The following is a 26,278-nucleotide window of genomic DNA, read 5'->3' as shown; positions in this document are numbered from 1 at the left end:
GAAAAATAAAAATAAAGTAAGTGATTATCCTCATGTATCCACACACTTCTCATACAGTGCATATCATTTTTAGTGTATATTTAATACTATAATGCTATTTTATACTATTTAAATACTTTAATACTATTCTCTCCTGACTGTATTTTGAAGCTTCCCAGTAAATTTTTTTTTGTTGTGTTCGGTTCTGTTTGTGTAAATCACCTTCCCTCAATGACCCTGAAGAGAAGGAGCACAGAAGTCTAAAGTACAATCTCTGGTTAAATACTGACACCAACACACTCACTGGTGCTTTCCACTCATGTCTGGTCTCGTTTGTTCAGGAATTAAGAGTCCCCGTTAAAACCTGTTGCACTTGCACCACACTCCCACACTTTCCTGCATGAAATTCATGCTTTTAAGCCTGGCACTCGTGGGAGGAGGTGAAGACTTTTATTATTATTTATTATTCCTTTGCCATATTCTTGCTGCAGCCCTGAGATGCTGTCTCTATTTTCTTTATTCTTGTTAAAAGGGAGTAATAAAATGACCGAATGAATCATTCTCTTTGACAGGAAACAAAGATGGCCCACAGAGATTGTTCAAATTTGACAAACACTGCTGTAGGAAATGAAACCATTATGGATAATCCAGTTGCCACATCTATGGGTGCCTTCATCCTCAGCCTCATCTTTCTCCTGGGCTGCCCAGGAAATTTGTTCGTCATCTGGAGCATCGCGGCACGAGCCCGAAAGCAATCTGTCACTACTCTTCTCATCCTTAACTTAGCTATCGCAGATGGCTTTCTAATGGCTTTAACCCCGTTTTTCATTGTCTACCTCGTTAAACAGAACTGGGTGTTTGGGAATGTAATGTGTAAGGTCCTCTACTACCTGTGTCTAGCCAACATGTACGCTTCCATCCAGCTCATTATGATGATGAGCCTCTACAGGCTGGTGGCTGTGCTGTGGCCACAACGTGTCGGTGTTATCACCACCCAAAAGACGGTACCGCGTGTGCTGGCAGCGGTGTGGGCACTGGTGATTGTCGCCTCCATTCCTGCACTCCTCTTCAGAGAAGTGAGGGACAAGGGACCTATGCATGTTTGCGATTCCTTCCATGATTTATGCAGCCATGTGAGTTGAGAAGAATTCTGATAGAGGAATACTGAAAATGTTTAAATCTACCTCTCTATCTACCTATTAATCTATGCATACATATATACACATTAGCACCTCCATTCTACACTATTTTTCATCCGTCTTGTGTTTTCTCCCTGTACAGGTGGTCCTACAATACACACTGGAGATCATATTGGGATTTCTAATTCCTTATACTGTCATTGTAGTCAGCTACATATGCATCTTGCGTCGGATCCGACAGACCAAGTTCCGCCGTCGCATTCGTAGCGAGAAGCTCATCCTGGCCATCGTGTTGACCTTCTGCCTGTTTTGGTTGCCCTACCATTTCATAAACCTGGTGCAAGTATGTCCCACAGTCTTAATTTTATGCATAATACCTTCTTCCAAAAATGCTTATAAAATTCATCATTATGATGATTCTCAACGAAAAAATAATTTAACTATTTTTACATTTTGCTCAGGTTACATGGGCAGTGTATCCAGAGAGTCAAGTAAAAACTATGTAAGTATAATTTAAGACACAAGTTTACAATTACTATTGAGAAGAAGTGAGTCAGGTGGTGCTGAAGTCAAAGTGAACTTTTTAGTCATTGAACAGTTTGGAAAATTTCACCTTGATATGTGATATGTGTGATGGAACTAGAGCCATGGCACACTATTTTCAAAAACCTAATTCCTGTATGCTAAAGTTTCATGACATCTAAAAGCTAAAGTTCATTTACATCATTAGCATTTAAGAATTGATATAGATATAGGAAAATTAATGTTTTTTTGTTTTTTTTACAGAGGCCTAAGAGTCATTTGGGGATTTTTATTTTTTTTTATCTCATTATCTCAAGGGATGTGGTCGTCAAGACAACATTTCTGCTTTTACTATCACAGCCTCTGGTCTCTCTTTTAAATACCTTGTAAATAACTATAATCTGCAACAATTCATGTAGCTTATTGAAATGCTGAAGTCTTTCTTTTTTTTTTCTGAAAGCTTTTTACTCCAAATGTATTTTATTGCTAAAAATACTTCTCATTTTCAAATGTACTTTTACAAAAAAGGAAAAAAAGGTTCGGTATAGATATATATCTATATAGATATATATGTATTTATTTATGGGTTCCCTTGGCAGTTAGTTACACACATAATTACTGACTATATGCTGACTTTCAATGCAGAAAACATGTTTTTGGCAGATGACCTTTAAGGTCAATCTTTCATCTGTGTCCCAAAAGAAATGCACATGATAAAAAGTTCCCCCAAATTTTCATCTCTTCTAGAAAAATCTCTGCCTGCATTAATCAGCTGTAGGCAAAACCAAGTTATTTTATATTTGATTAATTAATGAATTAATTATTTTTCCCATCATGTTTACGTTTGTATTGTGCTCACCTCTCTTCCCTCACAGACTGCATAAAATATGGACCAGGAGTCGTGCTGTCACCTCTACCACAGCCTTCATGAGCAGCTGCGTCAACCCCGTGCTGTACTTTTTCGCAGGAAAGTCTTACATCCGACGAGAAGGACTTGCGTTCATGGCTCGCTTGTTTGAGGGCACTGGGTTGGATTCAGTTACAAGGAAGAGTAGACAAAACAGCCAGAATAGTCATGATAGAGACAAAGATGCAGATGCTGTAATGCTAAAAGACAGAGACCCAGATTCTACCACTAACTCAAGTTCTAATATCAAACCAGTGCAGAATGGTAAGTAGACGACATGAGGCAATAGGCCTGATATAGTGCTGTGCCCTTGAAATATTAAAATTATAAATTCTTCCTCCATCAACGGTGAAAGCACATTTTTAGGACAAAATTGGAAAGGTTTTAATAGCTTACTAACAGCTGGTTCCTCACTTCTGAAATGAGACTATAACAAAGGATATAACTTGACATCGCATTCCTGGAACAGGCTGCACCTGGAAGCATGATACACTGATATATTTTTGAGGTGATGCTTAAAAGAGGAACTGTATACCACACAAATGAGCCTTGCTCAGCTCTGAACTGTCCCACAAGAGGAAAAACTGCGAGGAACTATGTAGGACTTTCAGATTCCTACTTACCTCTACTTTCAATTCAACATTTACTCCTTAAAGGAGCTGGTGCACTGTACATGTGAATTTTTTTTAAGGTTTGACACTGTTATTTTCTTTATGCAATGATGTATTTGTAAAATGCCTAAAAATGCTAAGGCAGATCAACTGTTACATTTTATACAGTGGAAAGTTGAGCTGCCGTGACTTAATGGGCTTGACAACTTTAATTTTGTTGTTTACTATTAAAATTCACAAGTATGTCTCAGGATTCTCTTTTCTCTATTATTTTTAATTGGAGACATGTCATTTTATTAGCAGCTTGAAAAAAGTTTGAAATCTTAATTTAGGTTCCACTTTTCAGACCCATTTCATTTATCGCCATCTTTCGTACCCTAGTCAATATTTTAACTAAATTGGAACCATTCATCCATCCATCACAGCACAGTCTTTCCCAGGGAGGCTGAGGAGTGTGATCCCTCTATAGCTGGAAAACACCCTCTGGTCCTCCTTCTTAAAGATGAGAATCACCAACTTGGTCTGCCAATCCAGAGGTAGAGCCCCTGATATCCATGCAACATTGCAGAGGCATGCCAACCAAGACAGCCCTAAAAGGTCCAGAGCCTTCAGAAACTCAGGACGGATCTTATCCACCCCATGGACCCTGCAACCAAGCAGTTGTTTACCCGCCTCGATGACCTCGCCCCTGGAGATAGGCGACTCATCCCTCTTGTACCCAGACTCTGCTTCCTCCACGGAAGACGTGCCAGTAGGAGTAATTTCTTCTCTAACGGTTAAAGTTTTATTTGTGAAGAAGTTCATGAAGTCATTATTTGTCATTATTAACCCTCTGATGCATGAATTATGAAAGCCTTGGTCAAGATTTTTTTCTGTGCTTTTATTCTTCTCAGGACATGAAAAAAAATGTTCAACTCTTTTTTCCCCAAAAATATGTTTTTTTATAAAGTTATAAACTTGTCCACTCCAGTGGACTACATGCGCCTGAGCACTTAGCATGAAATACTGTGAATTTACTATAAAAATTAATTACCTTGTGTTCTATTGTAAATATACAAACACTTGTTTGCTTGTATCCTTTGAAAAACATCTCAGCAATTTTTTTGGAACTTTCAACTCATAAGGCCCCAATGTTTAGACGTAAATAACAAAACCAATCAACAGTCCTAGCTATGAATCCTACACCTGAATATGGCAAACTATCTCCAACAAGAGAAACATTTTTGAGTCTACACAGTTCTATAACGATGCAGGACAGTATTACCAAGCCCTTAGTAGCATGCTGGAAGAAAACACAAACTGACATCTTAGTCTCTGCATCTCCAAACACTTCTGTGTTCATCACACCTAGGCTGTCCGTAGTTCCTATGTCTCTGTTCTGCTCTGGCAGCCACTCTCATCATCACTGGACTTATCACTGAACTCATCATCACTGCACTCATCAATGAAATCATCATCACTGGAGCTGGATGGAATTTCCTGGACTATTCTGTACGCTGCCTTATTCTTTGCTGCATTTGAAGTCTACAAAATATGATAAAACAATTATTATAGTAACTCAAACTACAGCTGATCTGCACAGAAATATATATTTTAAATGAGTAGCTTATAAATGTAACAATTATATGCTTACTTATAACCAAAACAGTCCCAAAAAACAGTGAGACAATTTATGACTTATGTTAAAAAAATATAGTGGGTAATGCATGATGTCCACTACAGTGGACACATGGTTAATCGTAGTTTTCTACATATTAGACATAACAATTTCTTATTCCAAACAGATAATATCCTTCCCTAGATGTTACTGCATATCATCATATTTTTTTTACCTGTTGGGCTCTTTTAGCATAGAAGGATTGACAGGATATGCCAGCAGTGGTCGGCAGGGGTGACAGTTTGTCTGCCATCTTTGATTCAGAGGAAATTTACTTGCAGTTGCACTAACTGAACACTGAATTGACCTCAATGGAGCATGGCAGCAGAGAGCACTCTAGAGGCTAATATGCAGTTCCACCATAGAAACCAATGCATTAAAGAGATATGTACGTTTTAGTAGCTGTCCACTCCAGTGACCACTATGCATCAGAGGGTTAATTTTGTCAGATTAAAGTTATTTCTGTGACCATTGTGAGTTTTTCTTTCATTGGCCGAAGGGTACCAACAATCTTGTCCAAGTCTGTATGAGCTACTTCTTCTATCTGCTGATGGTACATGCCATCCAGGGACCTGTTCTTCCATGATAGTTCCTATACTTTCTCCTCTTTTTTCTTGGGTTTCTGGTACCTGAGTAGTTAGAAAAACACAGAACAAATACAGTAATGTTTGTTCAGATGGGTGGATAGGAGAAAGCCTGTTCTTTGTAACAAACAAACAAACAAAAAAAGATTTTAAAAAAATTAGCGAGAATGGTAACAGATTAAGTTTCCAAAGTTGAATCTGAAAAAACAAGATTACTAGAAGTAAACCAAAGTGGAGATGTTTGACCGTAAAGCACAACACCGCATTTGGCAAAACTCAAACTCAAACTGAACAACTCATATCAACTGTGAACTGCAGTGGTGAAGGGGTTTTCATTTAGACTTGCCATCACAAGCCCTGAGGACCTTACACTGATTCACTCAACCATCATCTTTTCTGTACACTAAATTGTTCTAAAGTCAAACGTGAAGCCAGTGTGACCCAAACTTAAATCTGAACAAGTGGCCTTGATGCCTAAGTGGGTAAAGATAAAATGATGAGATCATGATAGAGACAATTTATGTGCTTAACAAGCATCCATTATGTCCAAGCATCTAATATTGCCTTGTCTGTTGCATAAAGTCATAGACACCTTATGCACCTCTGTTACACTCCTCTCACTGTAAAAGTCACTAAAGTAGGAAAATAATTTACGTTGATCACTTGATGTCCATTCAATCTAGCACAGATGATCAGAAAATAGGTGAACAGAAAGACAAGACAAAGTCATAAACAAAGACAGGCATTTGAACTACAGGGAAACCAAATTCATCCGCTTCAAGCCTGTGGTCTCGCTATCAGGATGAAGGATACATAATAAGCAGCAAGCTGCTACTACTCCATGTAGCCAAGGACTGGTGCTGAGTATGCGATTATTCCTTCTGCATTTTCAGTCCTCCCCATCACATGTAATCATTTCATTGATTTTTAATGGGTAAATGTTTATTACACAACTACAGCTTTACACCTCTTGATTCTTTTAAGATTGTAAAATAAATAAATAACAATACAAATTAATCAAAACATGACAAAAGCATGACACATAATACAGGTCATTGTGTAGCTGGATATGTCCTGTTCTCCTAAATAACTTAAGACATTTGGATTATGTGGTAAGAGTTGTTGTAAAGGTCTGCCAAAAAGTCTGTTGCAAGAGAAATTGTACAATACACAACTGTGACTTAAAATCGTGTATCAACAAGACACTGAAGGTTTACTGGAATACCCCTCCGTCACGCACCCCACTTAGTCACACTTCTGATTTCTCTTCTTTCACAAAAAACACATCATCAATTTCACAATATATTAGGGTACTCTGGCTTTTTCCTTCTTTTTTCTTTCCTTATTTATTTTTAGTTACAGTGAGTTGCTAAATGAATATGTCAATAAACTATGTAAAATTACATAAAAGCTTTACTGTTAGCATTTCATTAACTTTATTCAAGTCTGTTTTCTGAAAGGATGGAGGGCAAACACTGCTCCACAATAGGCAGCAGATGTCATGTCAATATTTCCCATAAAGCGTACCAGTAACACAGCACAGTGCACCAATAAGAATACAGTAACAAAGTGAGAAGTGTAGGAGGAACAGCAGCTACCTCGCAACAGAGTGAGCACAAAGCTGGCTTCCTGTGGTCATTGATTTCCTCTCACATGACACTTCTTACTCAATATATTAAAAAACCTGTTTTCCTCCTCGCACAAGATCTTCAGAGTTAAGAAGGGAACTCTGGAGGTTAGGTGTGAGGTGTTACACAGAGGGATATTATTTTTTTGCTTTTACTTTTCTGATTTTAAGAGAGACACCACCATTTGAAGGTAAGCATGAGAGTTTGATATGCCAAGATTCCCAGCCACTAGATATCACAGAGTTTGGCAAATTCATTGTTTTCTAATAAAATCTTAATATGGATGTAAAGAGTAACAGAAATCTCAACAGGTTTCCCAGATTATTTATTTAGTCATTGTTACACATTCATTTCTAGATTGCCATTTTTATTGCTGCTCTTAGGTTTTGATTTGTAACAGAGGAGTTGCAGCTTTCTGTGGAGCACACAGATGTCTGTGTAGCTTCTCAGTGATCTGAACTGGACTTCTTTAATTGCCCAGATGTTTCAGCGTGGTTCAAAAAACAAGTGCATATTGAGTATTTGTTTTCTGTGTTGTCGTGTGCTATGTGTCCAATTTTTCCAATAACCGAAAGTGATTAAACACATATTGTTATCCTTCATAAGATTTGTACATTCATATATTTACTAATGATAAAGTTAGGCCTTTGAGAGCAAGAAAGACTCGACTAGACTAGAACATTTCAGCACATTTTGATGTTCAACATCTCTGGAACTTGTCAAATAATTTCATTTGGTTAAATAAATGTTTGCTCATTCAAAGCAGCTCTGGTGTACACACTTTTCTTGTGTTAGATGCAGTTGTGGAAATCAAAATGTTGTGCAATATTTTAAGCACAGATACAGAGTGTACTCACAAATCTTAACGCAACATATCCTGTTTCCTGCCTCTCTATTATTTTTAAGGCTAAGTCAAGTTCACAGCTTTTGGAACTAAACATCTTCAGAAGCTTTCTCAATGGCATCCAACACAAACTCCACCACCTCCACTGCCCCTCAGATGATCTCTGCTCAGATTGGTATTGGCATCTTGACCCTGGCATTTGTACTGGGTTTTCCGGGGAACCTGTTCGTGGTTTGGTCAGTGGTCTGCCGTGTAAAGAAGCGCTCAGTGACATGTTTGTTGGTGTTGAATCTGGCTGTTGCGGATGCTCTTGTCCTGCTCAGTGCACCTTTTTTCCTGAGATACCTGGCTGGAGGCCGAGGCTGGGAGTTTGGCTCAGCAGCATGCAAGCTGATGCATTACCTATCAAATGTGAACATGTACGTGTCCATCTACCTTATTTGTCTGATGAGCATGGACCGTTGCCTTGCTGTCACAAGGCCTTTTGTTTCCCAGAAAATAAGAACTAAGCGCTCCCTGCTGTTTCTCCTGCTGGGAGTCTGGATATTAGCATTCCTGCTGTCACTGCCGATGCCTTTCTATCGCAGGTGAGACCAAAGGTTTTTTTCACATTCAAAGCAATTGTGTATTAATGTGTTTACTGCTGCGGATCAGTGAAGGAAAGTGAACTGATCTTAATGGATATCTGCTCCCATTAGCTTCATGTGGATAATGTAGTTTTTTCCTTTTTTCATATAAAACATATAAAGATAACCTTTTTGTAGTGTATCTCAACTACTCCACTTAGAGACAGCACTACTGGAAAGTAATACACCTATAATAACACGCAATAAAGAAAAAAAAAAGAAATTTTGATTTTTAATATCTCCTGCAGATAAATCTTTTCAACAATTCATTTCTAAATTTTCTAAAATATTTATTTTTTCAATCTTTTCATATCTAATTTATGATATATATATATATATATATATATATATATATATATATATATATATATATATATATATTTCATATATTTTTTCACTTTTTTTAGTGTTTTCTTTTAAAATTATTATTTTATTATTACTGTAAGGGCGTATTGAGTAAACTGTAAAACAGATTTGACTGTAGTCTAACATCTAACCCAAACTACTTTAAAAAGGTCCTACAAATTTATGCCTGTACTCAAACTGTCACAGTTCTTTTTATTTTGCTTTGTTGTCGACTCATAGTTTAGTTCCTACATGCACACAGAGTCATGTCTCTCATTTTCTTACGTAGTATCTTTTGGTGAATTCATAATCTTTTCCCTTTAATTCTCTGACAGTGTTCTCAAGAGTCCCACAAACAACATGAGCGGTTGTGTGCTTTACCACTGGGGGAGTGTGGCTCATCCTGTTTTCCAGTACATTTTTGAGACCATTATGGGATGCCTGGTGCCCTTCACTCTCATCAACACCTGCTACTCCTCTGTCATCTGCCGCCTGCGAAGTGCCATGTTCCAACGTAAAGGACAAAGCAGTCGCCTGATTCTGCTCATCATCTCGGCTTTTGCAGTCTTTTGGCTCCCCTACCACATTGTCAACATCATAGAGGTGTGTTATCTATTTAACGCTGGGTTGACAGCATCAAAACTCTCTCTTACTGTAAGACCCAGACGTAAACACTTCAGGCATATGTTGCACTTCTCCAGTTACTCTAGCAAAACTTTTGTCATGCTACCACAGGAGTGACATTAATAGCTCTGACTGATAACGGAATAAATTCATAAACAATTTACTTTCTTTTTGTGTGTTATTTTGTTTTGTTTTCCCCCAATAATATTTACGCCTCTTTTCTTCTTCCTCATTCAGGTGATTGGTTTATTGATGGGAAGTGAGACAGTGAGCCGTGCTGCTAAAACAGCCCGTCCAAACGTTACAGCCTTTGCCTACTTCAGCAGTGCTGTCAACCCCATCCTCTATGTGTTTGCAGGCAGCTCACACATCCGCCAGGCTGGGTTTAGCTTCATGGGCAAGCTCTTTGAGGGCACCAATTCAGAGAGCAGGACCACATCTTTTTCCCGTAGCGCCCACAGCAGCTCTTCACCAGATGAGAGCTCTGTCCTGCACACACTCTCTGTCAAAATGGGGAAGCCTTTCAAAAGCAAGAACAGAGGCGAGAGCAGGAGTGCAGTGGAGCAGGAGATTGATGCGCCTGAACTAAAGACTCTGGCCACCTTTGAGCAGTAACTGTAGCATTTAAAATAATGTGAATTGAGTTGACCCAAACTCGCATATACTAACAATGTAAGCTAACTGGAGTAGTCCAGAAAGTAAATACTGTAAATATAATATTTTTGTATTGCTGAAGCAAATCATTGCAGAGTATCATATATTTTTTGCATGTATGTCTGTGTGTGTGTATTCATATTCTATCCAGTTGTACAGAAATGGACAATTTAATCAGTATTTTTGATGTAATTTTTAATTCTAATCAGAATTTTTCTATAGCGCACAACACACAGTCTGACTGTGAGCTCAAATTCAGTTTGTTAAAAAAATGAAAGTTTCTTAATGTTTGCCAATCTCTTATTGTGCAAACATGGCTTGTTTAATATGTGAGACTGTACTGGTTGCTTTGTTGGACAAACAGAACATTGCATCAAAAACATGTCACGAAAGCATCCTTTTTTGTCACGGTTTAGTGCATTGCTGCCTTCTCTTTCACAACATCTAACTGACCTGCATTACAACACTGTATGTGGTTATTATGCTGTTGAGCTACCACCAAAAGTCCCAATAAAATAGGTGAGCAAAAAACAAAAAGTGCTCACCTTTGCAGGAAACGAGTTGCAGTCATAGTGACGTCAAAGAGTGACACATCAGTGGTTACCGCCATTGTAGGATCCTGGAAACACAAAACTGTTTACTGTTACTCAACTGGTAACTTATGTAGGGCCTTCAAATAATGTCAAACAGACTGTTTTTGTCCTCTAACTGTACGGTTCTGTTACGACTGATTCATTTTCCTTTATTAATAATCATTTCTCTCTGAGTAAAAACATATAGGTGACAAGTTTGAACTGAAATATATTTGAATTGTGCTGTAGATTTCGTTCAGACTGCTCAGGAGCATGATTATTTTTATGATTTTACATATGGGCTATACAATTCTGATTGAAAACCAAGAAAGCAAGCATTTCTTTCTTGGGTAGTGAGGTTAAATCCTTCTATAAAGCAAACATATATATAAAGTAAGAGCAAAAATATGCATAATATGAATGTGAATAATAGAAACGAACACATTTTCTATATGTATTACAAAGATGTTTGGGTCCTTACTTAAAAAAGTAGCAGTTTTAAACACTTGCTATGTTGTTTCCTGTTCACCCTGAGCACCTGTACTTGATTGCAGCAGTACAGTTACAGGAAAAGAAAAAAAAATGGTCGCATGAACTTAATCCAGAGTAGTATAGGAAATGAGTTTCACTTAGATTTAAAAAATGTACACAACAACAGTGCAAACTGGATTAACTCAGAAAATCTGATTCTGAAAGGTATTTTATAAGACAATAAAGAACACTTGCTGGTGCTGGGTTCGACTTCCCAAAGGTGCTCTAATGGATTGTGATCTGATGACCGTAAAGGCCACTTGAGTACAGTAAACTGTTTGTGGTGTTCAATAAACCAGTTTGAGATGTTTTGAGCTTCGTGATGTGCTGAAAGCAACCACCAGAAGACAGTAACACTCTGATCATAAAGAGATAGAAATGGTCAGCAACAATATTTAGGTTTAGAAGACGCACACTTGCGATTAAGGGGCCCAAAGTGTGTGGAGGAAATTACATGACTATCACCAGCAGCCTAAACCACTAAGACATGGATCTGTGCTGTTTTGTTGCTGCCAAGTTCTGACCCTGCTATGCGAATGCTCCAGGAGAAACGTTCCCCACTTTTGTTGACCTATGTGATCTTGAACTTACAATGTAAAAGCGGCTTGAGGCAACTGTTGTTGTGATTTGGTTCTGTATAAATAAAATGTAATTAAATTAAATTGTAGCTTCAATTGTGATTTTGTACAATAAAACAAAAACAAATAGTCACATCACACTGGGAAACTGTTTAAATGGAAAATGCCTTGACTACATGTACTTTTCTTTTTGTTGCTGTTATCTTATTTTTTTTTCTTCTTCATTACTAGGTCAATATTCACTTATGACTAAGCTGAAACATAGAATTCAGGTCACAGCGGTGTTCAGTAATACCACTTTAATTCACTTCAAAGACGACAAAAACACAGAAACCTCCTTTTTGCAAATGTGCATGCCTCAAACAGTGCATTTCCAGATGCAAAAAACAGCTTGCGATACAGAAAATTTATCAGTAGTAAACAGAAAATAAGCATGAAAAGAAAACAACAGTCAAAGATAGCATGATTAGAACAGACTACAAAGAAATGGAGCTATTCATTGTTTGTTTTTGCAACCTAATTCTGTTACTCAAGCTGGGAAGCTGCGTATGAAGAAGACGTGTGAAACATCAGATAAATAGGCCAATTCTGTATCACAATGCAGAAGACTGACTGTTCTGTGACCTCATTTAGTGTAATTTGGACTATTGAAATTTTAATGTAATTAGCATTTTAACTAAAATGTCAAGTTACTTTTGGATGTCTGGTTTTTTTATGTGTATTTTTAACATTTGAATGAAAGTTAAAGATTAAAATGTCATTAATCCCATTAAACTGAACATAAATAGAAAACACATTTGAAATAGCGCCTGTCCATAATTGTGCAGGATTTTGCATAATATACAGTCATTAGAAATGGGAGACAAAACTCTCTGCAAACTGATTGAATTAGTTGGGTACAACAGTAAATTCACATGAATATTTCATTGCATCTTTAGGCGGAGGTGGAGCACAGACATCTGGACCATATACAGATGCATTCTCTGTGATCTTAATTCCTTTGTTGAGTCATTTCTCTTGTACATGTTACGGCCTTAGCAGGGCCTGCTGTGATTTTGACCTGTATGGGTGTGTCCTACCATCACAAGTGGGGGCTCATCTGTATGGAACGCCAGGACTGCCATAATGAATTAATTAAATACACCATTAAATAATTAATTAAATGTGGCAATAATTAATTAAAATTGGAATTAATTAATTAAATAAATAGTTATGACACATGTAATTAATTAATTATTGACACATTTAATTAATTATTTATGTATTTCACATTTTAATTAATTATTGACACATGTAATTAATTAATTATTGACACATTTAATTAATTATTTATGTATTTCACATTTTAATTAATTATTGACACATTTAATTAATTATTGACACATTTAATTAATTAATTATTTAATGATATATTTATTTATTTCATTTTGGCAGTCCTGACGCCTGGCTCTCCTCATGAAATAATTTTATCTGTCAGCCTCACCCATCAAACTCAGGGGGCGGGGTTAACGCTGCCCATGCAGCTTCTCTAACATTTGATTGGTTGCCGTGCAAAGTAAGTCAAAACAGGTCGATCCTAGAAAATCGATTGCTTGTGTAGACTTGGGGCAGCCAGTTATCCCAGAATGCAGATCAAATCACAGGCAGCAATGGTGGTGGTGTAGTTTTAAAATACCCCGTTTTTCTGTCACCAACTACACTTTTAACAGTGTTTTAGCCGCGAATGTCGCGCCGTATGTCTGGTCAGATTGTCAACATAGAACATGTTTGCAAAAGTGCTCAGATGTTTTCAGAGATTTCACTAGCTCTGCTAACAGTTAGCATGCAGAGTGCACCGAGGGGGTTACGTTAACCGGTTTGTTTACATATTCCACTCTCCGTGTTCCACATGTTGCATTCGCAGATTCTCATTTTCACCGAACGATCGTCTCTTTCCGCCTGGTCTTGTGTCTCTGTGCTTCTGTAACATAAAGAACGAGCTGACATTTTTCTCACGAAACCAGCGATCAGCTCAACAGACCCTCAGTTTACCTGCATGCATCCTCCTCCTCATCTGTCAGCTGTTTAACACCTGCTGCTAATTCAAGAAACACGCCTACGTTACCTGGTGATAGTCACAGTTTAACTGGGCAGCCGGTGCTCGATATAACGCAATGTCAGTGCATTTTTCTGCACAAGATAAGTAAATATAGTGTTTTCCCCGAGCGCAGAGCTGCTGGAGCTCGTTTCCTTACAGAGCACTTTATAGGCGAACAGCTTCATCAGCGGCTGATGTCCAATCACCGGCACACAGCTTTCAAACCTCAGCTGAGTTTTAGCTCTCAGTGGTTAAACGCTGGACTTCATTCACTCAGGTTCTGTCTGTCGGGTCACGTTTACTTCGCTGTTTTATTTACAACTGAGCAAATCGGTTTGGCTGAGGTTAAAGTTACGTTTCATAACTGCATAGTTTCACAGACGTTTAATGGTTCACTGGCACATGTGTTAGACTGAACTATCATCTAAATATCATCTGTTTTTTAATAGTTATTCAACTGTATTCTAAGCACCAGCTGTCTGTTAGAATGTGATTTTTTTTCTCTCTCTGTTGGCAGAGGTATAAAAATGCGCAGGAAAATCTGACATGCATGGCGAACTTCACCGACGATATTTAGGGAGGAATAAACACACATCAAACATAAATGAACCATTTGTCTGTCTCCATAATTGAGAGAATTTTCTCTTCTTATGTCAACACTCTCTCTCTTTTTTTTTGCTTTTTTTTTGCTTTTTCGGTCATGTTATGTTTACCTGTCAAAGGCTTGTTACAAACTATGAAACACATTGTGCAGACTTCTGGATGTTAGAAGAAAACGAATACTGCTCATGAATGAGACTAAAGGCAGGAAGGTGTCCTTTAAAACTAAACATGTTAATAGGACCTCCCTGTTTATATCATAGTTTATGATATAGCACGTGTATTTCAGTAATAGCCTGCTGAGGCCACTATACGTGCTGGCCTCATATCAAATGTGAAGGCAGACTGAGTCTATGTTTGACGTTTTTTACATCTAATCTTCCTTTTCAAACATTTAAACAGCAGCGAGTCTGCAGCTGAGGGAATACAAATTCAAATTGTCGGAACAGGTTTGCTCGTTTCTTGGATTCATTTGGTGATTTATTAAATGTATAACTGTTATTCTAATCTGCTGCTGAGTCTCTTACACTTTTCTTTATGCTGTATATTTTCACGTCTCTGGAATAGTTGGCAGTTAGATAGTCAGCTGGGAAACTTTGTGTTAACTCATGGAGCTGAGGATATCGTGGATATGCTGACCTCGCTGCGTGGTGTACAGAGCGAGGTCAGCATGATTAATATTCACAATAAAAATATTAGCCGAACATCATGAAGTCTGTATGTGTTTCATAGTGTCGAACAACCTTTGTACAGTTAAAGCCAGCAGTTACTACATGACGGAAACACCAACGTTATCTCTTTTATGTGTTTATACACAGGTCACACTGATTACTGAACAAAAACCCAAAGATCAGATGTTAAACAGATTTATTTGCTCTCTCTCCTCCTTAAACATGTTTTTAATGTTAGTTATAATTCAGAATTGGCGACTGAAACACGTAGGACACATAAGAACATCAGGAAATAAAACATCGATAAATATAACCTCAGTAAAAGAAGTCAGCGGGGGTTACTACAGCTGTGTACCGGGGCCTGCGCTTTGTCGGTGGGATTGCTTGCGAGGCGAGCGGGTCTATCCCACGCTTTGCCGTGAGACTGGGCAGACATCTCCGAAATCATCGAAACACTTTTGCAAAGAGGCTGTATCTTGACAAACCGACCAGACACATGAAGATTAAACCACTACATTCTCGGCTAAAAAAATATTAAAACGGTATTTGGTAACACACAAACAGGGTTTTTCAAAGCTCAGTTCTGTTAGCTTCCACATGCCGGTTGTTGTGTGCTAGAAACAATGGCCACCAGGCCAAAGCAATGGTTTTGACTCGATCAGCGTTAACCCCGCCCCCTGAGTTTGATGGGTGAGGCTGACAGATAAAATTATTTCATGATGAGAGCCAGGCGTCAGGACTGCCAAAATGAAATAAATAAATATATCATTAAATAATTAATTAAATGTGTCAATAATTAATTAAATGTGTCAATAATTAATTAAAATGTGAAATACATAAATAATTAATTAAATGTGTCAATAATTAATTAATTAAATGTGTCAATAATTAATTAAAATGTGAAATACATAAATAATTAATTAAATGTGTCAATAATTAATTAATTACATGTGTCATAACTATTTATTTAATTAATTAATTCCAATTTTAATTAATTATTGCCACATTTAATTAATTATTTAATGGTGTATTTAATTAATTCATTATGGCAGTCCTGGCGTTCCATACTTCTGGGCCTCAGATCAATATGTTAAAAAGCATTACATTAAATTAGAATTAGTTTATACATGTGCAATGCCACAACATTTTTATTAGTCTTCTTGTGATGTTATTAAACAGAAAAGTTAGTGCATTCATATACTACAGTATACTTTGATATGACATGTATTAATACCTCAAAATATTTGCAAAAGCATACAAAAATATGTTAGTGTGCTTGTGCTGCCAGAGGGTGTTTGATTCAAACTAGCAAAAGGTAAATAATCACATCCATTGCCTACAAACATTTGTTTTTATTTGTGTGTCTGTGTATTTTAAATGAAGCAGTGTCACTGTGGTATTTGAAAATGCGTTTTCATGCACCTGAAATGCACTGGCTGCTACTTTATGGCAGCATTGATAAGCTTTCTGTTGAAACTGCTCAAGATACAAAATGATTACTTGGAAAACTAGTTTAGTGAGCTCAGATTCACATCTAATCTGAGCTCAACTCCACGTGTTTTGCTCTCGCATTTTCTCTCTTGACTCATTAGTTTCAATGATTCATTTTATGGTGTTAGGTTATGCAAGGACATTTTCAGATAGTGTAAATGGCAAATGGAAGGGTTCTTATATAGCACTTTTCTACTGTAACTGAGCACTCTAAGCTTAGATAGAAAGCACTTTACACAACTTGCCTCATACAAGCAACTTTTTTTCGATGGTTTTTCTATGCAAGTGCTTTCTAGCAAACATAAACACCCATTCATGGAGAGAACAATGTTTAGAGTTAACAGTTAGTATCTTGCACAAAGATATTTGGCATGCTGGATCAGCCAGAGATCGAACCACCAACCTTCTGATTACTTCTACCAGTTAAGCTAGCGCAAACCTGTGTCAGAATTTTAAAAAAACTGACAAAAGGCAAAAAAAAATATCTGATGGGCTTCAAGAGCCTTTATGGTTCATGGAAGGAATTAGTATCAAAATCTGCTTGACTTGACTAATGTGGTCCACACCTAACCTATTGTCTGCTTGCAAATGTAATCATTGTTGGATCAGTTTAAATTGTTCTACTGTGCAATAGTCTGTTATCAGACTCCTGAGTTTCAAGAGCAGATTTGCATGTAACACTCTGAACCACTACAGAGAATCAACTACTACTTAAAGATTTTATTGATGATTAACCACGTCTGGGCATGGCAGTGAACAAGCTGCCAGATCAGTATATGGGTAGGGCATAGCACCCAGGTTTTCCCAACATTGCTCTTTGGGGTTATAGCAATGCACCCACTTGGTATCCCTTGCTGTGTTTGCTGAAGACCCTCCTACTACATACAATTTACCATCAAGTACAGTTCCTCCTGGTGATAGATGAGCTCGAGGCAGAGTGGGAAACGAGGACCAGGAGTCCTGAGTAGGGTCATACAGCTCACACAAGAGCTGATCTCCAAAGCCTATCCAGAGAGGCTGTAGCCCTCCAGCTACTACCAACCGCCTTCCTAAAGCTAACATTGTATGGCCTGCACGTCCTGCTCCCACGCTCATGGGTGATCTGGGAAAACAGCCACGGGAGGGATGGTAGCGCCACATAGATGAGAGGCAATGGTGATGGGAGTCAGAACCACCAGAAATATAGATCTGCCCATCCAGAACAGCTGCAGCATGGCCACAAACAGCTGTGTCCAGAGGGTGAGCCAGCCTGCAGGACAACAACAGCCAAATGAAAGGGATTTTTTTTTTTTTTTTTTGGGGGGGGGGGGAGTTAGTCCCATTAAGATAGACACAGAACTCTTAAACTAACCTTTTTATAGTGCTTCAAATACATTCTTCCTACAAGAGCTCAAGATATAAGATATCAATGAATATAAAAAAAGCCATAACTTAATGTATTCACCTCCAGGTGTTCTCCTCAGGACTGTAACATTCCACAGCATCGTGGTATTGATGGTCATTGCGATTTCCCCCAAGAGCAAAAACCTTCCCATCTAGGCACAGTGCGGAGAAGTAGTCCCGTTGATGCAACATATCAGGGAGCTGTTCCCATTTGCACTGTGTCAGGTCAAACCTAAGGGAAATGGGATTGTGCTTGTCAGTTAGGACTGAGCCAGCTGATACTAATTTGCACTAAGTAGCAGGATTGCTTTCTGATTGCCAGAGATGGAAAAAGTACAGATATTCTGTACTTAGAAATTAGATAGATACTAACTGCCACAGTCCTGGGTCGGTGACCCGGTGTTTTGAGTTTTGCATTCTTATTGAACTTCGATTTTGTCTCTGTCTCCCCTGTCAGCTGTATCCCCTTGTCAAGTCCGCATCTATGTGATATGTTTCCTGTTTTACTTTGTCTGTGTCTCATGTCAGTGGGTCTAGTTTGGCCTCCCCTGTTCTTGTTGTGTTTGATTACTCCCAGCTGTGTATTTTAGCCCTGTGTTTCACTCAGTGGGTGTCGTGTTGTCCCCTCATACTGTGTGTGTTTCCCTCCGTGCTCCTTGTCCCTAGTCTCTTGCCTCCAGGTTTCTTAGCGTTTAGTTTTAGTCTCTAATGTTGGTTTGTTTTTGGAGTTCTGTCCTGTAACTGCAATAAAGCAGCCTCTTTGAGTTTACTCCTCTGAGTGTCCTGCATTTTGGGTCCTACGTCCTGCTTGCCACAGCCGTTTCATGACACTAACAAATACGCCAGTAAAATTTGAAGTAATGAATCAACCTCTTTATTCTAGTAATAAAAGGGGGAACGTATAGGCTATGAAATGTACTCAAAGTAGGAAAATACAGCAAAAGTCATTTCTTATAGGAAAATTCTACCATCTGATTTTATGCAAAGGCAACTGAACCATATTAAAACTGTAATAAAATAATATTAGTACAAGAGAATGTAACTATTATTCAAATCTAAACTCAAATTAATGTACTCATGTTTAATCTGTAATGTATGACACCAGCAGAAAGAAAGTAAAAAAAATAACTATTTTTTCTGTTGCCTTCATTGTACATGTACTTTCCCTCCACACCTACACAGGAACATAGTACAATCATTACAATCAGGGGTAAAATTGAGATCTAGCATGTGGGGTAACCACAGTTTGCGGTGTAGTAGCTCAGCATGGGGAAAAGAATCGCAATACACAAGAGGTTTTAAGAGGACAACACACAAATTAAAAGGAAATTGGGGCGGGGCAAGACAGCAGTTTCACAAGATATCTTGACCTATTTCTATTTCCTATACTGACACTATACTGTATATTACCTTTATACAAGACTCTATAAAGCTGGTATAATGGTGTAATTCAGTGACTTAATCTAAGCATTATCAGTGTAAATACAAATTAGTCTACTACACTTGATGTAACCTAATACCGACCAGCCCCTGTGCACCAATAAAAATAAAGTGAATTCATAATAAATTCCCCACATTGCTGGAAACTAACCCATTTACTGTGGACAACACCACCCAGTATTTTCATGCAACATTTGCATAACACAAAGTAACTATAGCTTAGTTTGTTTTGCAGGACATTTTGCAATATAAAAATACAAGATCTATTAAAGCAAATCTTCTATAGATCCAGTATGTGATTTGAAATTAATATTGCTTCAGTGTCCTTCTTTTCTGCATTGCTAGCTAAATGCTCTGAAGTATTGAAGCCACAACAACACACCTGCACTCCTTCCAGCCCACTTTGAGTTCCCAGCATAAATGCTGTTATACCACTGAACCTAAAGTAACCAGCCTGAGTAGAAAGTAAAGTTCCTCATTATTACACAACCTAATTTATGAAAATCTGTGGTTTCTTGCATGTATGGATCAGATGGCTTGTTATTGACATCTGGTGAGAATTTCATCTCAATGGTAATGTGTAAAATACTTATTTTACCCACTCTCATGGTGCTGCATATATTCCATAGAAATTTTGGTTCACTGTGACATGATAGCGATAGTACTGAGGTAGGCCGTGATGTTTAAACAATGCCCAAAGTGTGGAAAGAAATGTCAATCGTACCATTACACCACCCCTACTACCTGGCCAGCATGCAATGGACAATTAGGTCTGCAGAATGGATCATAGGCACTGATTTTCCCTCTATTCAGATCCTTTGAAGGTCCAGGGTTAGATAATGGGCAGAAAACATCTTTGCAGAGCGCTCACATCCCTGAAGAACATTTATGCCCCTAGACTTCCCTCACTCTGATGAAATAATCCACTCATATCATGCAGTCATATGCATATTGCACTACTCAGTTTTGCACTATAGTTTGTGTAATTTCTAATTTCTAACTTGTTTTTTCCCCACTTTTTATCTCTCTCTCTCGCTTTAAACTTGGGCAATTAACAATGATTCTGATTCAATACAGATCTGCCCAGACAACTGGACCTCACTGGATATTTCCTTTTTTGGGGGGTCTTTTCTGTAAACTCTAGATGTGAATGTGCAGGAAAATCCCACAAGATCAGAAGGTTCTGAGAGTAAAAGACATGTAGTTGTAGTTACAGATTAAAAAGCTACATTTAACTAAATTTACACAGCAGTTACGCAAACATGCACACACATTTCTGCAATTCATTCAAGGAGGAAGTTGCATAATGTATCAGTTCAGGGTTTGTGTGAGTCCCTTTAAAAAAAATCTCTTCTGCCAATGACTGTGCTGTTGATGAGCTCTGAACTCAAACAAAGCTGTTAATATCTTGACAGTTTATATATCAAGCACGTGTACAACGTACAAGAAGAACTCTTTTCCAAAATCAACCACAAACACCTCTGATGTCTGTATGACATCTGTGACCCACACAACACTAACCTCACTGCTGACTTGAGGATGTCCAGTGCTCCATAGTATTTGCGTCCTCCCAACACATACAGTTTGTTGTTCAAGAGACAGACACAGTGTCTGAATCGCGCAGGTTCAGGAAACTTTGCAAATGGTTTCCATTCTATGCTCCTTCTTAAACCGGGCCCACGGTGGAACTGTTGAGCAAACCACAGGGTCTGGCTGGGAACCCTCTTCATGAATTCATCATCAACAGTGTCCCCACCTACCAAAACCAGGACCTAAAGAAAAGTGGTAATATTGCTTAAACAGACATAGCTTTAATTGAATTCCAAACATCAGTGAAGTAAAAGAGTATCAACCTGGTTTTTGGTGCGAGGATGATATTTAGGCCCTCTGTAATCCCCTTCAATGAGACTTTGGAGGGCTACCAGTGTTTTCCTTGCACCAGGGCTCCTGAGTAAGATGCTGCAACTAAGGGCCTCCTGAAGTTCAGCATAGCTGAAGAGTGTGATCCGAACATGACGGAGCAGGCTGGACAGGCATTGGAGTCTCTCTTTAGGGTTGTCCTCCACCCAGCTCACTACTGCCTTGAACACCACAATCTAATTATAAAGAAGAGAAATGCTTTAGAAATATTATTTTACAAAATAAACAATAAATTGCATAAATAGCCTGTGATTACTACTCCAAGTGTCCTTAAGAAAGTCATGGAGAAAATCTATTCATTTTAAATTTGAGATAATAATTTATATTTTTTTCACATATACAAACGGAATATTTTCAGTTACAACTACTGAATGCTGCACTTTGGATGGTGTACAATTGTGAGCAATGTCACCTACACAACATTTTGTGAGCAATACATTAGGCTAATTGTATATTCTCTTCCATTTGTAAATACAAATAATTAATATTTTAATGGTCAAACTTTGCAGTTATAAAGTATGTAAAGACCCCCAAAACAGCACTGAATATAAATGTGTCTTATTGCAATTTTTTGTTCTTTTATATAAGGCTGTTGAACTGTAAGCATAAGTAGCACATTAGTTGTGAAGCTAAAAGCCTATAAGCTGCTGCATGTTTCTGGTTCTGCCACAGGTTTCATCCTTTTAAAAAGACGTTTTTCTCCAAGCACTTGCTCAAAGTAGACCGTTTCATTGTTGTTATCTCCCTTTTGTTATTACTATAACAGGATCTTTACCTTACAGTATAAATTGCTTTGAAGTGATTGTTACTGTGATTTTATGCTATATAAATAAAAATGAAATGAATTACAAACCCATTGCATTGCACATGGATAACAGCTGTTATCCCTGGCATTACCTTGGGAACAGATAAAATGATTGAGAAATTTAAAAAAAAAAAAGTTAGATATGATAGACGAAAGGAGGAACACATGACGAGAAATTTAAGCTAAACACAAAAAGAATGACTGACCACCAGAAATAAAAATACTACCTCACTCTCTACAGACAAGGAGTCCTTCTTAAGAAGCTTGTCAAGGAGGTGAAAGGGAATATCCTTGAACTTTTCCCCATAAGAGACGCACTGGAAGTGGGCTGCAATATACTCCTCGGCTGCCTGCCCTAGCTGGACCAGCCCGTAGGTCTCAGCCAGGACCAGCACATCTAGACATGTGCTTTCATCCATTCTGTCCTGCAGGAACTCAATGCACAGCGACAGCGCCCCCTCCAGCTGGAACTGAAGCATGGCATCTGTAAGCTCCCAAATCCGACTCCAGTTCAGTCTGAGCTGACCGGTGTAGATGAAATAGAGCATGGATTCAATCACCCAAGACGACACACCTCGCAGGCACACCACTTCCTGGCAAGACTCCCGTAACCCTCCGCACAGCAATGCCCGGAAATAGTCCCCAGCTGCTGCTAACACCACACGATGTGCTGAGAAAAGTCAGGAGATGATAAAAAGTCACAGAGAAAGATGCGGATAAAGTAGAAAAAGACACAAGGTAAGAAAACGTTTCTAACTCCACCTAGTGTTAGCATACTGGAAATGCATTTCCAGTTTACTTTCTCCTTCAAAACAACAGCGGGTGATCATTTTGTGTTTATGTCATGCTTTTTTTTTTGTCTTTAATTTTTCTTTTTACAGCAGCACATGTCTGGTCAGCATGTGTCACCAAGAAATTACACATTTTTAACATTTAAAAAAAATTCCTATATTAGTAAATGACATGATTTTGTGTATATATTTACTTTGTGTTGACATTATTGACATTCCATTTCTCTTACCTGCATAAACAACAGCTGACTGTCACACTATGAACTATTCTGGGAAAAGGATTCTAGGAAATCTACAAGTTTGTGGAGGAGCGTGTAGTACAGTCACCCTTTCTGTGAATGTGATTATCATGAGTAAAATAGTTGCACACCAGCTACAGTTGTGGTCAGAATTTTACACACATTCATCATGTACATAAATGTCATAGCAATTTAGGACTTTTATATGATTTATTTGAACTGTTCTTTTTCCAGGGTGGAACAATTGTGCAGCATGCGTCTTTAGTGACTCAAGGAAAAAAGAACTTGATGCACAAGTTTGAATTTATTTTAGATTTATTTTGGATATAATACAACAGTACAATATACTGTGTTGTATACTGTTCAGATATACATTTCAGAGTGTACAGATAATGCCACTGCTTTCAGAACAACTACACTGACTGACTACTACAGTTAATAGATTTTACATACAAAACATACATTCATCTTCATACACAATATACTTTTTGTACACATACAACACCCCATGTTATATGCTATAAAACAGTACGTTTGAGTAATGCTTTAAATGGAGTCTTGTAACCTAAAGCCCTGAGCTCAACCCTACTGAAAATAATTAAAGCCAGGTATCAAACCAACTAATTTGATTGAAGTCTACCACTTCTGTTGAGAAGAGTAGTCAAATATCCAAAAAGAATTAAGCCAGAAACATAAAAGAAAATCCAAAATCATTTAATTTAATTCATGACAGACATATGATATACAATGATTCCACTCTGGGAAAAGATCAGTTGAAAGAAATCATTAAAAACTCCCAAATTATCATGACATGCAAACCCATAATGAGTTCATGGAAACGTTTGACCACAATTGTATGAAATGTGACCAGATCTAAGAACAGTATTTGTTTCTCTTTTAGTGATCACAATAAAAATGAAGGGCAGTATGCATTTGCAGATCTGAAATAAATGCTTTGGGAATTTTCTTGTAACTATTTATTTAAAACAATCTAAATCTTTTCAAAGCACTATAATTGAAAACTGTTTAAAAGAAAAACTTTAATGCCAGTATGAACGTATGGAACTTAAATTGAAAAGTAACATACTCTAGTTTCTGGGGATTTTCCTTTTCAGCATGTGACTAAAAGCAGTCCCAGCTCTAATTCTAATTCTAGATGTGTCATTGTTGGGTGTTAAGAGATTAAACCTTGTTCGGGTCATATTACCCTACATCATAATCTCAAAGGCTACACTGGTCAGCTAGTGGACATTCCTCATAGATTACTTTTCATTTGTTACCACTGTAAAGTCATGTAAAGTCATATATGATCCCATATATGAGTGTTTGGGCCTCACCTGAATATTTCTCTCCAGTCTCTGCTTGTATTGTGACATCACATCCTTCTCCTCTCTTCCACATGTCTCTGATGATAGCCAAGCTCTTCTCTCTCTCTTTTGCAGCAGAAGTTTTGATCTTTGATATGCAACTTTCTTTCAGCCTCTCCATCTGGAGACATTGAGAAGCATTTAAAACCTCCTCAATTACCCGCTCTTTACTCAAGTCCATGGCCACATGTCCACAATATGCAAACTCCATGATAGCCCTTAACCCAACTGGTGTCAAACATTGTGCAATTTCTCCCACTCCAAGCCCTGGCATTTCTTTTGAACCTAAAAATGCATTTGGGGTTTGACTGATAGCTGCTAGAACAAGCCGGTGAGCTTGGAAGGATTTTCCTTGAACGATAAAGGTGCAGTCCAGGAGTAATTCTTCCTTGCAAAGGTTGTGTAAGTGAGTGAAGAGTCTGTCTGAGTGTGAAGAGAAGTTGTAAGAGATAAGATCAGAATTCTCTGAGAGACATGAAGAAAGGCCGTGAGGAGTTTCTTGAGCTTTAGAGTCTGGTATATGCTTTGGTGTTTGAAGAATAGTTTTTGAGCTTTCTTTTATGCCACTATTGTCCACATGTGTTGCACTTTCTCTTCCGCTTGCTCCACTTCCTCTCATAATGTCTTGCTGTGTGCACTGTCACCTTATAGACTTGCTTGTGTCAGAGCAGACCGCCAGATGTTTACATTCAACGTGCACTGTACAAAGAGAGAAAAGGCAGAACAGCGAGAGTCAGGATAAGTCAGTAATAAAGACACTAGAAAAGTGTGACTACTCTATTCCTGGAAATGCCACTGTACTTATTCACTTTAACATTAGACATGAATCAATTGTCCTCATGACCTCTGAAGTGTCTTTTACGCAAAGAAAACACAACCTAGCCTAAAAAAAAGTGTCAATATTGTCATCATGACAAACCTTTAAGTTCAGGAGGCCACTTATTAGCAATGCTGTAATACACGAATGTGTCAAGACACAAACATCTGTCTGTTGCACCTTTTCACAGAGTTCAACATGTAACAACTTACAGTTCATTTTGACAGTAAACGTCCTCGTAAGAACAATTTCCCACGAGATTAGAAATACCAGCAGCATACGACTTATTGTAATTTTGTACTAAGACGAGTCTTGCTTGATTACAATTGGTTAATATCTTATTTTAGATTAAGACTCTGCATAGGCACCTACCTTGCTTTTCCTTTAGCAGTGTGGGTGGAACAAGTGACTTTGACCAGTGGCATTGTGAGCATGTGGGGCGCACAAGGCACTAGAGCAGGTTTAATTATAGCATGGCACTGACACTATAAAGACTACACTACAAGAAGTTTCCAGTACGCTCAGGAACTGCCTGCTTAAAAAAGTTCAACATGAAGTGAAGTATTTTGAAGTATTACATGAAGGGACTGAAGGTGAAAACGAAGACTGAGAAGACAGTATTGCCCAAATACCTTAAATAACAACAATAACACAGCCATTACTGCTGTGTCTAAAGTCTGACAAAGCATTAATGAGTATAAATAAAACACTCTCTCACTATGTCCAGCGTACGTTTTTTAAATTGTGTTCAAAGTAACATCAGGAAAATCTATTAACCCAAAAAACAATAATATTTGTTTCATTATGTGTTTAATTCAGTTTTTAACATCCATGTTGAAAAGTTGTTACACAACAGAACGAGAGAGAAGAAGAGTT

At 37.9% G+C, this 26,278-nt stretch overlaps 3 protein-coding genes across 5 annotated transcripts; 2 read left to right on the top strand and 1 right to left on the bottom strand.

Annotated features, from left to right (window-relative positions):
* Positions 1–560: 560 nt before the first annotated feature.
* Positions 561–2,819, top strand: LOC146636127 (leukotriene B4 receptor 1-like). Of its 3 annotated transcripts, XM_085350728.1 has the most exons (4): positions 561–1,112; positions 1,261–1,461; positions 1,580–1,620; positions 2,516–2,819. In XM_085350728.1, the coding sequence occupies exons 1-4, from the start codon at positions 561–563 to the stop codon at positions 2,817–2,819; spliced, it is 1,098 nt and encodes a 365-aa protein (XP_085206854.1). The 3 variants fall into 3 exon arrangements, with proteins under 3 accessions (XP_085206854.1, XP_085206853.1, XP_085206855.1); XM_085350727.1 differs by lacking the exon at positions 1,580–1,620 and having other exon boundaries at positions 1,261–1,468; positions 2,479–2,819; XM_085350729.1 differs by lacking the exon at positions 1,580–1,620 and having other exon boundaries at positions 1,261–1,491; positions 2,514–2,819.
* A 4,377-nt stretch (positions 2,820–7,196) lies between these two features.
* Positions 7,197–10,081, top strand: LOC146636126 (leukotriene B4 receptor 1-like). The gene is made up of 4 exons (XM_085350726.1): positions 7,197–7,217; positions 7,934–8,458; positions 9,178–9,445; positions 9,704–10,081. The coding sequence occupies exons 2-4, from the start codon at positions 7,986–7,988 to the stop codon at positions 10,079–10,081; spliced, it is 1,119 nt and encodes a 372-aa protein (XP_085206852.1). The 5' UTR covers positions 7,197–7,217; positions 7,934–7,985.
* A 7,279-nt stretch (positions 10,082–17,360) lies between these two features.
* On the bottom strand, positions 17,361–25,829 carry LOC146636125 (kelch-like protein 33). Its single transcript, XM_085350725.1, has 7 exons — positions 25,775–25,829; positions 24,556–25,284; positions 22,416–22,858; positions 21,317–21,559; positions 20,985–21,235; positions 18,085–18,255; positions 17,361–17,889 (listed from the first exon to the last, which is right to left on the bottom strand). Exons 2-7 carry the CDS (start codon positions 25,202–25,204, stop codon positions 17,361–17,363), a joined length of 2,286 nt encoding a protein of 761 aa, XP_085206851.1. The 5' UTR covers positions 25,205–25,284; positions 25,775–25,829.
* Positions 25,830–26,278: the final 449 nt, after the last annotated feature.

The sequence above is a fragment of the Diplotaxodon limnothrissa genome, linkage group LG3 (assembly GCF_057381915.1).
Source record: "Diplotaxodon limnothrissa isolate DT_005_m linkage group LG3, D_limnothrissa_male_GT1.1, whole genome shotgun sequence".
In the NCBI taxonomy this organism is placed as follows: domain Eukaryota; kingdom Metazoa; phylum Chordata; class Actinopteri; order Cichliformes; family Cichlidae; genus Diplotaxodon; species Diplotaxodon limnothrissa.
The sequence above is the reverse complement of the archived record's forward strand: the minus strand, read 5'-3'. Positions and strand labels throughout refer to the sequence as shown.

Excerpts from the sequence above, each read along its gene's own strand:
- LOC146636127 (XM_085350727.1), top strand. The coding sequence starts at position 561 with ATGGCCCACAGAGATTGTTCAAATTTGACAAACACTGCTGTAGGAAAT. Across the intron at positions 1,113-1,260 it reads TCCATGATTTATGCAGCCAT|GTGGTCCTACAATACACACT; the intron begins GTGAGTTGAGAA and ends CTCCCTGTACAG. Across the intron at positions 1,469-2,478 it reads AAACCTGGTGCAAGTATGTC|TTACGTTTGTATTGTGCTCA; the intron begins CCACAGTCTTAA and ends TTCCCATCATGT.
- LOC146636126 (XM_085350726.1), top strand. The coding sequence starts at position 7,986 with ATGGCATCCAACACAAACTCCACCACCTCCACTGCCCCTCAGATGATC. Across the intron at positions 8,459-9,177 it reads CCGATGCCTTTCTATCGCAG|TGTTCTCAAGAGTCCCACAA; the intron begins GTGAGACCAAAG and ends ATTCTCTGACAG. Across the intron at positions 9,446-9,703 it reads ACATTGTCAACATCATAGAG|GTGATTGGTTTATTGATGGG; the intron begins GTGTGTTATCTA and ends TTCCTCATTCAG.
- LOC146636125 (XM_085350725.1), bottom strand. The coding sequence starts at position 25,204 with ATGAGAGGAAGTGGAGCAAGCGGAAGAGAAAGTGCAACACATGTGGAC. Across the intron at positions 22,859-24,555 it reads GACTGGAGAGAAATATTCAG|CACATCGTGTGGTGTTAGCA; the intron begins GTGAGGCCCAAA and ends GACTTTTCTCAG. Across the intron at positions 17,890-18,084 it reads CCTGAGGAGAACACCTGGAG|GCTGGCTCACCCTCTGGACA; the intron begins GTGAATACATTA and ends GTTGTCCTGCAG.